Genomic DNA, 15825 nt, shown 5'->3' with positions numbered 1-15825 from the left:
AGAGCACTTGGTGGTAGAAGTCACTGTCACCAGTTAAACGACCTTCCATGAAAGAAATTTAAGCTCCCATGATTCATAAGGGGTGTTCATCAGCTTTGACACCACCACAGTAAAGTCCCACACCACAAGGGGCTTTTTAATTGTTTTTTTTTTTCAAGTATCAATCCTTATGGGAGTCTGACAAGGAGCTGCAAAAACACTGGTTTACCTTTGATTAAGGCGGGATAGGCTAGACACACCTGGGTGGAGTCAGACAGACACACGACAAAGGAAGCCAAGCATTTTTTGCACAAGGCAAGTAAGAGGACTTGCATCATCCCATCAAACCTTTTGCCCATGGAATTGTAGGGCTTTCTGGCATAAGGCTAATCAGAGATGCCAGGAGAACACAAGCCACCTGCAAGAGACACCATGACTATGCATTGCTATCTTGTCAAGTGTTCAGTGACTAACGAGCAGTTAGCTGTCTGTTTGGAGGTGGACAATAGCAGTCCTACCTAAACAATGATTGCAGGACCAAAGCAACTATTCCATCTGGAAGCCTCTGCCAAAGAGCAGTGCCTTGTAAATGCATGGACCAAGCTCCATGTAGCTGTCTTAAAGATTTCAGAAATTGGGACAGTCTTCAAACAGGCAGCAGAGGCTGCGTGAGCTCTAATGTGGCTAGGTGGACCTAACCTGGTTAACTCTTTTTTAAAGTGTCTTTATACACTTGGAGACTCTCTCAGATAAACTCTGGGGGGATATTGCCTAACCCTCTCTGCAAGGACCAAAGAAAACCAGTCCAGGGGCATTCCTGAAAGATTGTCCTGTCAATGTAGGAAGACCATTCTTTACTATAACGTCAAGCACGCAAAATTTAGCTTCCTTTGACAATGAGTGAGGTTTGGGGAAGAACACATGGAAATAAATCAGTTGGTTCACATGAAATTCTGAAAGAACTTGGGTTGAGGTTTGAGAGTGATCCTGTACTTATGAAACACTGTATACAAGGGTCCCTGCCATGAAGGCCTGAATCTCCTCCGCCTGTCGAGTTGATGTAACGGCCACTAAAAAAGGCAGTCTTCCTAAATAAGTGGTGAAGAGAACAAATTGCTAAGGACTCAAAGTGGGATTCATCAGTTGTGCTAATAACAGAGATCCCCAACCTGGGGACAGACAAACAAACAAGGCCCTTGAGGAACCTTACTGCTGCGGTATGGAAAAATACAGTATGGCCCGGAATAGGAAGGTGAGGAGTCAAGAGTCCAAAAATAGGAAACCAACCTCGTTTCCTCTTAGGGATGGCAAAATAGTTGGAATAAAAAAAACCATGCTCCTGAATTCTGAGGGCACCTCTTGCATTGATCCAAGTGGTAGAAGGAAATCCACTTCTTGTTTTAATAGTATCACATGAGAAGGAGCCCTGAAAAAGGATGGGGAAAGGGGGTAGGGCCAGAAAGCGACTGGACAGAATACCCCTTGCTAATTTCTAGGATCCACTGATCCAAGCTGATTGGAATCCAGGCTTCCCCAAAGAAGGAAGCTGCCAAAGGTAGGGATGGGTAGAGATCCTCCGGAGGTTCTGCCAGGCTCTTGACCTGCCGATTGGTGGACAACAGACTGCCGCAGCAGAGGAAAAGGCAGAGGATCATTGCTGGAACCTCTGCTTCTTTATCAGCAGCTCAGATGTCCTTTGAAGGCTGGTAATAGGAGGGGCCAGAAGAATGCTGCCTGAAAGAAATCTGTGGTTTCACTGCTTCCTTCTTGTGGGTGGAACGCAGAGGCCCAGGGAGGGTAGTGTCACCCTGGAGTCCTTTAAGGAATGGAATCGGTCTTTGAACTAAAGCACTTGTTGCCCTTAAAGGGAGGATCCTCAGTTGCTGTTTGGACCGCTCCAGGCAGGAGTCAGGATGATTGTGTCATGCCCACCAATGTAGTCTGCTGGACATAACCAGTGCAGCCTGTAAAGATGTGCAGACATGCTCTTTAGCTCCTCTGTGTGTTCCTGGAGGTAGCATGTCCACAGACAGCTGGTTCCAACTGAAATAACGGTATTAGACAGAAGCATTTGGAGCATGTGGAGGCTGGTAGATGAAAATTTTGCATCTGAACAGGTCCAGTCTCCCCGGGTCTTTCTCCCTGGGTGAGAATTTGGAAGGCCCCTATTGCTTCAATATCTCTTAGACCGCAGCTACTACAAGCAAACCTGGTACTGGATGGGAACAAAGGTATTCAAAATCCCTTGGAAGTGACTGAGTGTGGATGTAACCAGAATGGATGCTGGCGTGTTCCACAGGTTTTTCACAGGTTCCAACAGTCCCTCCTTTACAGGCATGGAGAGCCTACCGGGCCTGGATGGGTGCAAGATGTCCAGCAGTCTGGGAACCTGCACCATTTCCAGAGGTATATCTAAAGTCTCTGCCATGCGCCTGAGGCAGCCCTAGAATGCCTTGAAGTCATCAGCTGAAGATGATGCTGAGAAGAGAATGAGGAGAGAGCAGCGGGAACAAGTTGTTCTGCCCTTTGTAGATGTCGTTTCTCAACGCTTTCCTCCTCCTCCTGCCTTTCCAGAATTTGGGGCTAGCTGACGTGGCTGTGTTGATTTATATAGTCTCTTTGGGGAGGGGGATCTACACTGCAAAACTCTAACCCTATTAGCAAGAAAACAGACTTTCTCCCATTTCTTAAATAACTGCTCTACAGAACCAAGGTGGGAGAGAGTGGCATTTGTACAACAGATAATTTTGAGGGAGAGGGTAATATTCTTGGGGCAGACACCATGTCATCTATGTGTTTGTACAATGCCCATGCAATGGGACCCTGATTCCAACCAGTGCTATAGTTAAGCACTGCTATAGCAGTAATGCCCAATAATAAGGGAGAGTATGTTGCACACACAATCAGAGCCTGTTCCAAAGCATTCTACACCAAAATGTCAGATGTAATTGTTTAAATTATGATCTAAAATACTGCACACAGAAAGAACATTCACCCCACTAGCCGTATTTGACCCAGTGGTGCAACATTTCAGAAGCAGCACGTAACAGATTACAAGGAGAAGTTTACTGATGGAGGGTGGGGGAGAAAGGTGAACTAGCAAGCTTTCAGGGATCATTTAAATTGAAATACAGTCTGAAAGTACTCGGCAGTAAATAGAGTTACATTATTAAATGGAGGTTTTGAACACACAATGAATTAAACCAGTGCATGAAGGTCATATTCTCACATTTCCTATCACCTGGAAAGGTAACAGGAATACACAGGCTTTACCTTTGACTTGGATTCTGTTTTTGGCGTCCCATCTGCCTTATTGTTCATTTTAGTTGCAGGCGTTAGTTTGACATCCCCAAGGCCCATCATCTCAGGACTTGCTGCCATCCCTAGAAGATTAAACAGAATCTTCAAACACTGCATTTCAATTCAGTATCATGAAATCCAATGCCCTCCTTTGGGTTAGCACTGGCTTACCTGCCGAGTTGTTGGCCATATTCCCACTCATAGGATATGGAGCACCCTGGGGGTTTATCATGCCAGCCATACTGTTAATTCCTTGTCCATAAGGAGCTCCAGTTCCCATCATCCCCCCTTGGTTCATGTTGGGATAGCCAGGAGGCCTGAAAAAAGGAGAAGGAGAGAGCAGAAGTACATTTTCAATATCAAGCATTAAGATTTGTATTCTGCTAGAGTGGGCTTTGCTAACAGAGACTTTCCTGCAGTTGAAACATGAAATGGAAGCGATTGGTTCCAAGAGAATACTTTTCCACCAAAACTGACCTAGAATAAAGTCTACAAGAGCACTCACGTGACTTTGAAGCCAGAATGCTTGTCTACACTGCGCCACAGCATGGACACTACAGGGGTGTGAACTTCAGAGTACGCTGAAGTGCTGCACTCTAACTGCTCCGTGTGGACATTGCTGGGGTGAACGAGTAGTCCTCTTTCAAATGGGACTATATTAACGCAAACTAAATTCCTTTTAGTTGGCACCAGGAGCATCCACACAGGGCAGTTCAGGTACATCTATACAGTAATAAAAGACACATAGCAAGGCTGCAGCTGGCCTGGGCTGGTGGGGCTAAAAATCACTGTCTATATGTTTGGGATCAGGCTGGAGTCCGAGCTCTAGGATCCTCTCCCCTCGCAGAGTTCCAGAGCTCAGGCTCCAATTCGAGCCTGAACATATATAACATAACAATTTTTCAGCCCCAGAGCCCGAGTACGGTGAGCCCAAGTCAGCTGACCTGGGTCAGCCACGAGTATTTTATCCCTGTGCCCTCAGAGCACAACACATCCCCAGAGCCCGCACTGCGGCAGTGTAGACATAGTCTTAGTCTCACTGAAAGTCAATGGGACTTCAGCTCCAAAATACCTCAACCAATTTTGAAAACGGAACTTCAACGCTTTTGAAAGTTTTACCCCCAATCTTGCTCTGTTGCAGGTGTTAAGTTACCTGCCAAAGGAGATGGAACTCTCAGATCTGGAATGTCACTGTAAACGTTGCTGCTCCTGATGTCCAAGCAGGAAGTACATTGCTCCAGTCTACTGTAGCCACTGCTCTTTCTCCTTTTCGCTATATCAGATATACCCAAAAGCACCACACCCTAACACCAACTCAAACTCACATTCCAATAGAAGGGGCATCTCTATCTTTACATCTATGGTTGGGACTATTAATCCAACAGCCTTACAATCAGGTGATAGGCCTTGTCAAACAGAAATGGGAGACCGGAATGCTTGTTCAGATCTCATTGATACGCAAGACAAACCAGAAAACTTCTACTCTGCAGAGGCGACTCAACTTGTGTGTGAATTCATTGCTCTCATGACTACCCTGGTTGACCTTTGTATGCAACCTCCACCTGATTTTACAGCCATCCTACTCTTTCCTGCAGACTCCAATAATGAATTCCAGATATCTCCTCTCAGGTCTGCTGCTCATCAAGACCCCCAACAGGAAAAGGTGAACTGCACCAGACACAACTTAAATCTAAACTCCTCGACTCAAAAAACAGACAAATACAGTTGGAATAATGGCCTGCTAGATTTACTGGCTCTTCCAGGCACATTGTATCTTGTTCTCACCTGTGCAACAGCTCCAGAAACCAAAACTGCACGGATCTCAAAGAACAACGGATTTTCTTTGTACACATAAAGAAGCCACAGAACATTGCTAATTGCACAGTGATTCAAACACGTCTCCCCTCCTAACTTCTCCAGACTGATTAAAGACCTGCTCTTCTGCAGGCATTTTAAGGAAACCTGTATTCAGGGTTTCCCAACTTTGATTTGTTTCAAAACACATGCTAGTCTGACATCACAGGACGTGCTATATGAAAGGGTTGAAAGCAAGAACAGCGACACAGGGCAGCCACATTTCTTACCTGTTCTGGATGGAGTTGGCAGCAGCATGCATGGCGGCAGCAGCTGCTTCTTGTGCTTTCCGGTTCATGCCACCCGGTGGTGGGCACATCCCTGTCCCCACCTGGGGAGGCATATTTGCCATGTTGGGTCCATAGGGCCTGTTCCCTATGGCTGCATGGCTCATCCTTCCTGGGGGAAGCCCAGTATAGGGTTGTACACCAGTCTGACCATGAATCTGGCTCCCTGCTCCCATTGGGTTTATACTTCCCCCCATTCCTGGGCTGGGGTAGTTGGCATTAGGCATAGCATTATAGTTTGGCTGCCTGGGATAACCTCCTGCAGAGAAAAGGGGGGATAAAAACCACATTCAACTACTTGATTTGTGACTCATTAGAACTCTTCAAATCTGCAGCTGTTTTAAAATCACTAATAAAAGCATAGGGACATGGGTGAATTTTAGCACCTCAACTCAGTCAATTTACCTGGTTATAATCCACATAAAATAGGTCTAAACACACAATCAAGTAACAACATCAATTCAAAGGCAGTAGGAACCTCCCCTGAGCACATCACAGAACACAATGAGCCAAACGGCCCAGGACGAGATGGCGAGGTCACAGGTAAAGTGCCATAAGATGTACAGCTCCTGTCAAGCTCTGCCCCGCTGAAGTTAACTGAATTAGCAGCAGTTTGGGGGCACAATCATCTGAAGGTTTTTCAAACCACGAGAGGAATTCTGTAGCAGAAGTACTTTAATCCTTAAAGCCCTCTGTCTTACCCTTGCTCCCGAGTGACACACACAAAGCACACTCCCTTTCATGACAGGCAAGGGTTTCAGATGCTGCTGCATGAGCTGCACATTTTAAACCAGTCCAAATAAATGCAATTTGTCCAAGGCAAAAAAAAAAAAAAAAAAAAAAAAAAGACTACAGGGAATATGGGCCCTTTTTCCTTTACTTAGTGGAGCTCTATCAGTTTCCCATTCTATCCGATTGGTTCACGGCCTTACCTTGAGGACCATACTGACCCCCCTGGGGCCCATAGCTTCCCAGTGAATTCTGCTGATAAGGTCCCATCCCAGCATGCATCTGTCCTCCAGAAGACTGACGGGGAGATAAGGCGGAGCCAGGCTGAGGGGAGCTGTACTGGGGCATCTGAGGATTCCTCTGCATGTAACCTGATCAATGAGACATTCAAATGAGACAGTTATTCATTCCAATTGTTGGTACTACTGCACACACAAACATCCCTGGGCTCCAGAAACACACACAAACATTTTAATGACACAACCCAGACAAAGCTGTTTGTTTGTTAAGCAACAGCCATTAAAATAAAAAAAAAAAAAAAAGTCAACCGTATGTGCCAAAAGATTCCACACCTATTGCCTACTCTAACTCGGGGAAAACTGTAGCATGTCATGGCACCTGTAATGAGCTAGCCAATGTCGCATTTTTAGTGGGGACCATTGTACTACATATGCCTGCAGCCATAAAGAGGGAGGCTCCTACTCATGTATCCATCTTCCAGTGAATCTGTTCCCTTTTATGGAGCAGAGCCACAACTGTTGTGAACATCCCACATTTTGAAGTTTAAGGTTTTCGTTCTTGAAAATGCAGCAGTCAGAAATTTGTTTTAAAAGCTGCAGGAAACATCTTAAATCGAAGTAAAATCTCTAGGACAAGCAACGGGCAACCTTACTGCAATGTGCTCTGAACGCTAATTGAGTTGAAAGAGCTGGTCCAGCTTTACAAACAGTATCTTAGCCCACAATCTCCGCCTCATATGGAAGGGGCTGGTGTCAAAGCTTGCACAAGTCCAGGAGATCTTTATTATTTATATATCCTGCTTTACATTTAGAAGTCTACTGTTAAAACTTAGAACTCTTAACACCACACACACACGCTCATACTCCTACCTCGATCTTGGACTATGCTTGACTGATTCATGGAAGGATGCATGATACTGTCCGAATGGCCACTAGGTGGTCGGGGTGGCATCTGATTGCCTGCACCATGGATAGAAAAGCATTAGCCACAAGAAGCACATACACAAGAAAATGCAGAATACCTAGAAATGGCTGATAGAGACTTAGGCTCATAGCATTAAACAATAGAGCAGCAACAAAATCCAAGGGGAGGTGGCGGGAGGGGGGGTTAAGCCAACCGAAGGAAGTGTGGGAGGAGGAGAAGACACAGGTAAATTAGTTTTTTCCATATAAAACAATTAACATTATGTTACAAGTTTGCAAGCCAACAGACCACAGCTACTCTGCTAGATACCTTAGTTCATATATTTAAAAATCTCCTCCTCCAAGCTGTAGCCTTATTTTTAAGGCAATTAAATGATCCTGAGACCCACAGTGTCAGAAAGTGGGGCTGCTCTTGGTAAACTTCTCTTTAAAACTGCCAAATTTTAATTCACTGAGCCCAGGCTCTTCAGCTGCACAGCACAGTCACACCAGCAGATCCAGAGATACACAGAATACTCTTACCTGGTACGGCAGCAGGTGAGAGTGGACCAGAACGCGACTGGGCAACACTAGCAGGAGAGCCAACGGGGGAAGGGGAGGGCCCTCTGATTCCTGGGAGGTGAGGCGAGGTATGCGGAGAGAAAGGAGACTGAGCTGGGTTACTCTGCTCTCCTTGACTGCTTGAAATCCCTGACGTGCTTACTCCAGGACTCAGGGCTCCTTCTGTACCCATGGGTAGATCATCTATGGAACCAGACAGATCCTGTAGTGCACAGAAAAGCGGATCAGGAAAAAAAAAAAAAGGTTAAGAGGCAGAGCAATTGTTCTCCCGCACATCACCAGGAAAGAGAAGCGTCTGTTACAGAATTCACTGAATTCTGCTCCTAGGCAAACTACAAACAAATAGAAAATCAATCAAGCCAGCTCATGTTATTGTCAATGATGAAGGCTGTAGCTCACACCTAGTTAACTGATAAATGCATCTTAATCTGTCCTCCACCCCCACATCCAGAAGTTCCCCAGCTGTGGTCTGTGGAATGCTGACTGGTGGTCCAGAAAGCTAGTTGGTCACATGGGTGCCAATTCTCAAACGTGTTTCACCTGCCAGGTTGCATTAAAAGAGGATAAAAGTAAGTTCCTACATAAGCAAGTGATGTAGTTGCCACAGGCATGTATATGATTGCAAACGGGAGAAGAGGTTGTCTATGTGATGACTAGGTGAAGGGAAGTGGTCCATGACAGAAGAGTGGCTCACCCTTTGAAAGAGTCTGAGAACTCCTGCCTAACCTCAGTCCACTCTGAGGCCTCAGGTAGGCTGGGCAGCTTCTTTCTTGAGAAAAAAGAAAAACTAAAATACAGATTTAAAAGAAAACCATGAAACATTTCCCACTTCCCTTTCTTCACCGAAATCAGAAATTAGCCATTTCTTTCTGCAGCATTAAGTTTCAGGCATTATTGAAGGCAAGAACAGAGAAGGCTCTCCCCTACTGCACACGTCCACCTTCAACCAGGAGACAACTAGTTTCAATGCCCTAAATTGGCACAAGAGTTGCTGGAAAATTGCAGCCGGTGAACAATCGGTAAATTGTCTGGATACTGCATGTGCAGGTGGGTAGGGGAACCTCAACTCATGGCTATTATTCAAGTACCTTGGTACTTACAATAATCCACGTGCGAAGACAGTCCCTGCCGTTAAGAGATTAAGCTCTATGATTAAAAAAAAACCAACCAACCACGACCACACATGACCTAACATAATGGGAAAAGTTGGAGGAGAGAATATATGGCGATGTGCTCCCCATCTCTCTCTCTCACACATACTAATGGTGGACAGGTGGGTGGGGAATGAGTAACTCCCTCTTTGCGGAAACCCAAGGAATAGTGTAATAAGGGTTCTGACCCTACCAGAAATCTTATTTTCCTTATTTCTAAAATACAAACCTTAGGTTTAAAATTAAAGGATTCAGATTTTTTATTCTTTACATAAGAACCATTGCTTCCTGAATTTGTTCATATAAAGTGAAGCACCGTAACAGTTTAATGAACAAAAACTGTGCAGGTTTTTCCTCGATCTGGTTCTTATTTCTTATCCTGCATGAAACTAATTTTAAGTAAGGTTTTGGGTTTTTTTGGAATGATAGTTTAAATATTTTTTATAGGAAATGCAGAAGTAGAGAGTCTTAGGATGTACTTGGATGAGGAGAGAAAGGCTTGGAAAACCAGTTTTAGGAGGACATCTCAAACAGAAGAGGAAGCATGAAGAAAGGCACAGAAGTGGGAAAAGGAAATGAACAGCGCTTTGCAGCTGGCATCACTGAAAGAGCAGAAGATGATGCTGATGATTTAGGAATGGGCCACATTTTAGCCTACACTTCACATTTACTTTGAAACAAGGACAGACATCAAGTTAGCTTTGCTCTGTACCTACCTCTGGCCTAAACTCGTGCACATTATCCTTTGCATCTGTTAGGAGGAGCCATGTGACCATAATATCCTAATCTGATTTACAACGATTGTGCTAAAAACATTTTCGCATCTTTTCATAGACATCTTTATTTTGAAGACAGCTAGTTTTATAGTATTTGTGTAATACCAGGTGTACAGCATGGACAATCTGCCTTTCCGTGATTAGGGACAACAGAATAGCAAGGTAATTGGTCTTGTGGTTAAAGCACTGGACTGGCACTTCTAAGGTCTGGATTCAACCCCCTGTTCTACTACAGACATCCTGTGAAATCTTGGGGCAGGTCACGGTCTCTCTCTCTCAGTTCCCCTCATTTGTGAGGTGTGGATACAATTACATCCACACTTCACAGGGGGTGTTGTAAAGATACCTTCTACAGTAATGGACGGTGGGGAATCACGTAAATAGGGGCAGGGACAAAGGGGAGCTCACAGGAGCTAGGAGGAATGGGCACAGCAGCCCTAGACCGAAGGAGACAAGAAGCTGGAAAGCAATTTGGGAAACTAAAAAAAATGGCAACTCTGATGCCTGTCCAAAATTGTCAGCGATGGATGTGGAGGAGTCAATCAGGTAACCAAGTGGGGGACGTATGAATAAGACCAAACCACGTTTTAAAAACAGAATTCAGAAAAGTCAGGACACAATTGCTAAACATGGCTTAGACAGTTTAGTCTCATCCTCATTGGCTGGGCTAATACCACTCTCCACAGTTCAGATAACTTTGCAGTACTTCAGGTCTGAGGCCCTGCCTGCATTGGGGTGGGTAAGGGTTATCAGAGGCAAACAAGAGGCCTTGTCACTCTAAAGCACCTGCTTGTCAGCATGTTCCCATCCTTAGGCTGAATACACAGCACTTCACTGAACATTCAGGGAAAGGGAGACCTGAATGCACAGGACAAGAGTGAAGCGATTCCTGTCTATGCTAGAAAATGGTTAGGGTACGTCACGGTTGGAGACTGGGTAGGCAAAGAAATCACTGTGTCTAAAATGGGTGTGTATAAGTGGGAGGGGCATATGAACAGAGTCCCATTCTCTTGCACCACTGCCCTCTTGCACCACTGCAATTTCCACTGATTTTAATGGCAGAATTTGGACCCATTTTTCAAAACACCCCATACCTCCAGCAAGCGTTAACTGGCACATTTAAGATGGAAATGTCAATCCAATCCTTTGCTGGCATGACCTAAGGCCCACTATTCTCAACTTTTTATTACCACTTCCATTTGTATTAAGACGATGTCTTGCAAGGCAGTCTCAGTAGTAGATCTGCTTTTCTTTTCATTTCAATCAAAGATATGATAGTTCAGAAAAATCCTAAAAACAAAGTTTACAAGATCCGATGACTTTCCCGTCTCTCTGCTGATCAGTCTCAGTATGGTTGATGGCAAAGCTCCCGGTCTAAACAAAATACAACTCGTCTCTCCAAGAAGGCCTGAAGACAGTACCTTACATACAGCCATTATTGGTTCTTAGTCACTCACATTCAGAAGTATTAACCTCAAATCCAAGAAAAATCTTCTCATCTTACTTTGGGGCTTCAGGACAAATTTCTCGTTATGTAGGAATTACATTTCTTCTTCAATCTATGAGTTCAGAGAAGTCGCTCACATTATCCTAACCCATTTGTGTTTGGGGTGACATTAGAGACATGTATCACAACCCCATGTCATTAAGTGGGAATGTTACAACTGCAGCTTCAGTATTAACCCCAAATTTAGTATGCCCAAACAGCCAGTTAGGTCTTAATCTGTTAATACTTTGGACTTGTCTAGCACCTTCCATCAAAGAACTGAAAAGCATTTTGTAAATATTGCTTCGCAACACTCCCATAACAAAAAGGAGTTAATTTCAGTTTTATAGAACAGGCATAAAGGTGATATGCAAAAGGAAAAAAGATTGGGGAAAAAAAAAGCCACACACACCATGTATAATGGTCTGAAAGGTTTCTTTAACCAAAAGATGTCTGCCTTTTTGTAATCTTAGAAAAAAATATCTAATCTTGACTTCTCTGGCTTTGATAGATGTTTCCTTAACTGGAGAGACTATGTTAAATCTGTAACCAAATCTTTTCTCCCAAATGCTTCTCAAGTGTTTTGATTAAATAGGTAAATTTAAGAAACAAATTAAGTGTCTAAAAATCCCTTTTCTACTGCATGGCTTGGGTTTTACTTCCTTAGTGTTGTAATGTTACAATCTTACTAGTTTCTCCACAGTTGTCAGAGTCTTCCAGGAAAGACAAGAAGATAAGATCTGAATTCCTAACGTGAAATGTAAGTGGAAGTTCGATAAAGAATCACAATTAAAATACAACCACAAACACAAAAGGGGAAAGCTCTCTTCCTCCCACTTTACAACTTCCATTTAAGTGACTTAAACAACATTATACTGGAAAATTGTGGAACAGCCAGGAAAAGAATGCAACCTTATTTATAGATACTTTGAGGAGAAAACCCAATACACCACATAAAGGACCAAAATCAGATAATATGTTATTTCCAGCCAAAAAAAAAAAAAAAAGGTAAGACACCGTTAAGGAGACTGCAGAGGTGTATCAATTAGTTCTGCTAAAAGACTTTATTTGAATGTAGTTATAACAAGCTGCATGCTTGAAAGCAAGGAAATCCAGAGTTAAGTACGCGAACGTCCTTAACTCTGATCTAACACCACTACAATGGGGTGAATCCACATGATGAAGGCTTGCATTTCTCTTAAGTACTTTAAAATACGTTAGGCTGAAATTGTCCAAGTTGTGGGGGGGGGGGGGGGGGGGGGGGGAGGAGGAGTCTGGATGCTCGATTCCCATTACAATTAAAGGGGAATTGAGAGTCCAGATCACCACAGGCAATGGAAAAACCCCACTCGTAAACTATGTCAGCGTTGTTTTAGAGAATGAAGTATAGTACTCTGCGGATGTTACACAGTAGAGGTCAGGTCATAGTAGATATCTACTCAGACTTCCGCTGGAAAAGTACATCTATAAATATGAGAGAGAGAGAATGAATACTGGAAATGATTGTAAATGATGCGTGTTTGGGGACTGTACACTGAGGGAGAAATGTGACAACAGCAGGAGTGTGGCAGGGACACACCTCTGATCTTTGGCAGGTAAAAGGCAGGGTGCTGTATCTGTCTTCTTCCAAAAAGAGTTTGAGGAGATCGGTGGTTGCTATGTGACGAGACTGATGTTTGTACATTATCAGTGGGCAGAGTAAAGGCTACAACAGTAGGGCATGTGGCTTATACTGGAAATATATAGATAGGTACATGGTGTGAGGAAGTGAAGCACTGAGATACTGAAAGGAGGAAACATTAAAGGTGTTTGAAGCTCAACTCTAGTTAATTTAAACGATTACATATTTGAAGTCTATGTCCTAGACTCATCTACACACAAAGGCTTAGATAACCTGCTGCATGTCCTATGTGGATATATTTTAACTGGTTTACATACATTTAGCTTAATTTGGGAATTTATTAATTTAAATATGCTTACCTGTGTTAAATTGGACGTAAGGCCACTTTACGCTGTGACGGTGACATAAAAGGGCCTAACATAGAAAAATCAGGTCCTGGACATTCATCTTATACAAGTCGACAGAAGCAGCAGTGGCCTTTCATAAGAACAGCCAGACTGGGTCAGACCAAAGGTCCATCTAGCCCAGTATCCTGTCTTCTGACAATGGCCAATGCAGGTACCCCAGAGGGAACAAACAGAACAGGTCACCATCAAGTGATCCATTCCCTGTTGCCTATTCCCAGCTTCTAGCAAACAGAAGCTAGGGACACCATCCCTGCCCAATGGCTATTAGCCAGGCTGATGGACCTATCCTCCATGAACTTCTTTCTTTTTTTGAACCCTGTTATAGTCTTGGCCTTCACAACATCCTCTGGCAGAGAGTTCCACAGGTCGACTGTGTGTTGTGCAAAGAAATACTTCCTTCTGTTTGTTTTAAACCTGCTGCCTATTCATTTCATTTGGTGACCCCCTAGTTTGTGTGTTCCGAGTAAGGAAGTGTTATTCACGCCTTCTAACTTTCTCCACACCAGTCATGATTTTACAGACCTCTATCATATGCATAAGTTAAAGAAATGAAGGAACACTGACATGTAAGCCCACTGTACTTTTCTGACAGACTATTTAATAGGTGTGTAAAGCTTGTATGTTAAAACACCATGTATATTATATGAAATAGGACAATAGCATCCTAATGAAAATACTGTGCCAGTTGCATCTAACCTCCCTTAGGCTGAATGATTTAGCCACTGAAGTTTATAAACTCCAGCAATGCAGCCATCTGCCAATGGAGAGAAACTCCATCAGATACACGGTCTTTTTTTAAGGTTAGGATTTCAAAGCTGTCGTGTGGTATTTATAAAATTTCACAGGAATTTGACTTCCACGGGGGAGAAGTAACAAAATGGTAAAACTAGGACCATAAATCTTAACTATGGCCAAGACTCATCCAGTTTCCATCTGACCAGATTAGTTTCTCAGACTGGCTATCATTCAAATAACTACAGTATCTTTTAATCAGGCCCGAACACCTGGAAAACTTTAAAATGTGATTTACTGAAGTGCAACACAAAGAAAAATGCAATAAAGCTTCCCCTCCACAGTCTGCTTCTGGGACAGGTTTTAGCACGAAGACCCTGATCCAAAGCTCACTGCAGGTAACAGAGACCCATTGACTTCAATGGGCTTTGGATCAGGCACAAACTTTATTTGCCCTCTGTAAGGCTTTCACAGACAGACTTAGAACTACGTAACAGTACCACTAACAGGGCTCTCCCTCTTCTCTCCTCCTCTGAGCCCAGCCAGTCACAATGAGAGACAGGAGGTGAGGATCAACAACAGTAACTCTGCCAACTTGAAGGAAACGTCAGGGTCTGGAGAATTTCCTCACGTGTTTCCAATGTGTTTTTTATGCAGTTTATTGCTCATCTGCCATGCAGATCAAAAACGCTGGAGGGATTCCAACTATTTCACACAGAATCTCACACTCCAGGCTGGCTGCAGCCCCAAAGCCTTAGTTTCTTCACTTGAAATACTGCCCAGTGTTATTTTGGGATGTGACCTGATAGCGGAAGCCCACAGGGACTCTGAAATGATAACTGTTCCAGCTGCAATTGGTTGCCCAATCCTAGATCATGCCAGCACGGGTTTGTCAGCTCTGCTGACAAACAGGGACTCGGGCAGCTAAAACCTTTTCACACCACAACAAAACCATGCCTGAAATCACACAATTCAACACCCAAAGGAGGAGGGGCAGGGGGACTTGTCTTTCTCAGGGTGGGAGCTGCAAGTCCTAGCATGACCAATAAGAGGAAGCTGCTTATGGTAGTTTGTGCTCAAAATAAAGGTTCTTGTTTTATATGAAAAGGGAATCACCATCTCTCACTATCAGACACTAGTTCATTTGTTAAGCAAATATCAGGATGGATCAACAAAAAATACTTAAGCTTAGGATAGTAATTCTCCAGAGTCTGGGCTAGTCTGCCAGAGTACCATAGAAGGTCCAAAGTAAAGGGGCCAAAGTCAACAAATTGCACCACATGGAAATTACATCTGTCTAATACCGCCCCACACAGTCCCCAGGGTAAGGGCATAGAAAAAGTGGGTTGAAAAGGGAAGGGGCATAGCCAGGATGCACCGTGCTCTAGCTACTACGGACTCTTGCATCACAAGCTTTAGTTAGAGCACCAGGTGCTGCTCTACCTTATAATGGGAGATGGACAGACCCATGCCTGTCCCCGATTCCCAAAAGTCCAAAAGTTGACAAAGTCACTCTTACCCATTCATCCATGGTGGAGCCTCTACACCTTCCCTCTATTTGTTCTAGATATGCTTTAGACTTGAAGATTGTGTTACAAAACCCAACCAATAGTGAAAGTTGTAAAGCTTTTTACGCAATTATAAATAAAGCCTGATTTTTGACTCCATCTATTTTTTTTAAAGAGGAAAATTTTGTTTGGCTTTTCCCCTGGTTTGTTCTCTAGCCAGAAGAGTGTATTTTGGGGCAAGTTTTACATTAATGAAATAAAGTATTTAAGA

At 43.7% G+C, this 15825-nt stretch overlaps 1 protein-coding gene across 2 annotated transcripts in view; it reads right to left on the bottom strand.

Moving 5' to 3' along the window:
• The window catches only part of ARID1A (AT-rich interaction domain 1A), a 77904-nt gene that overhangs the window by 18552 nt on the left and 43527 nt on the right, over positions 1-15825 (bottom strand). For both annotated transcript variants that reach the window (XM_037882023.2, XM_043532282.1), the window contains exons 5-10: positions 7835-8075; positions 7259-7348; positions 6353-6520; positions 5364-5679; positions 3451-3596; positions 3253-3362 (exon numbers count right to left, since the gene is read on the bottom strand). In XM_037882023.2, coding sequence (XP_037737951.1) covers positions 3253-3362; positions 3451-3596; positions 5364-5679; positions 6353-6520; positions 7259-7348; positions 7835-8075 — 1071 coding nt within the window. The remainder of the gene's footprint in view (positions 1-3252; positions 3363-3450; positions 3597-5363; positions 5680-6352; positions 6521-7258; positions 7349-7834; positions 8076-15825) is intronic.

The sequence above is a fragment of the Chelonia mydas genome, chromosome 19 (assembly GCF_015237465.2).
Source record: "Chelonia mydas isolate rCheMyd1 chromosome 19, rCheMyd1.pri.v2, whole genome shotgun sequence".
NCBI lineage: Eukaryota > Metazoa > Chordata > Testudines > Cheloniidae > Chelonia > Chelonia mydas.
This window is presented reverse-complemented; position numbering and strand designations above follow the sequence as displayed.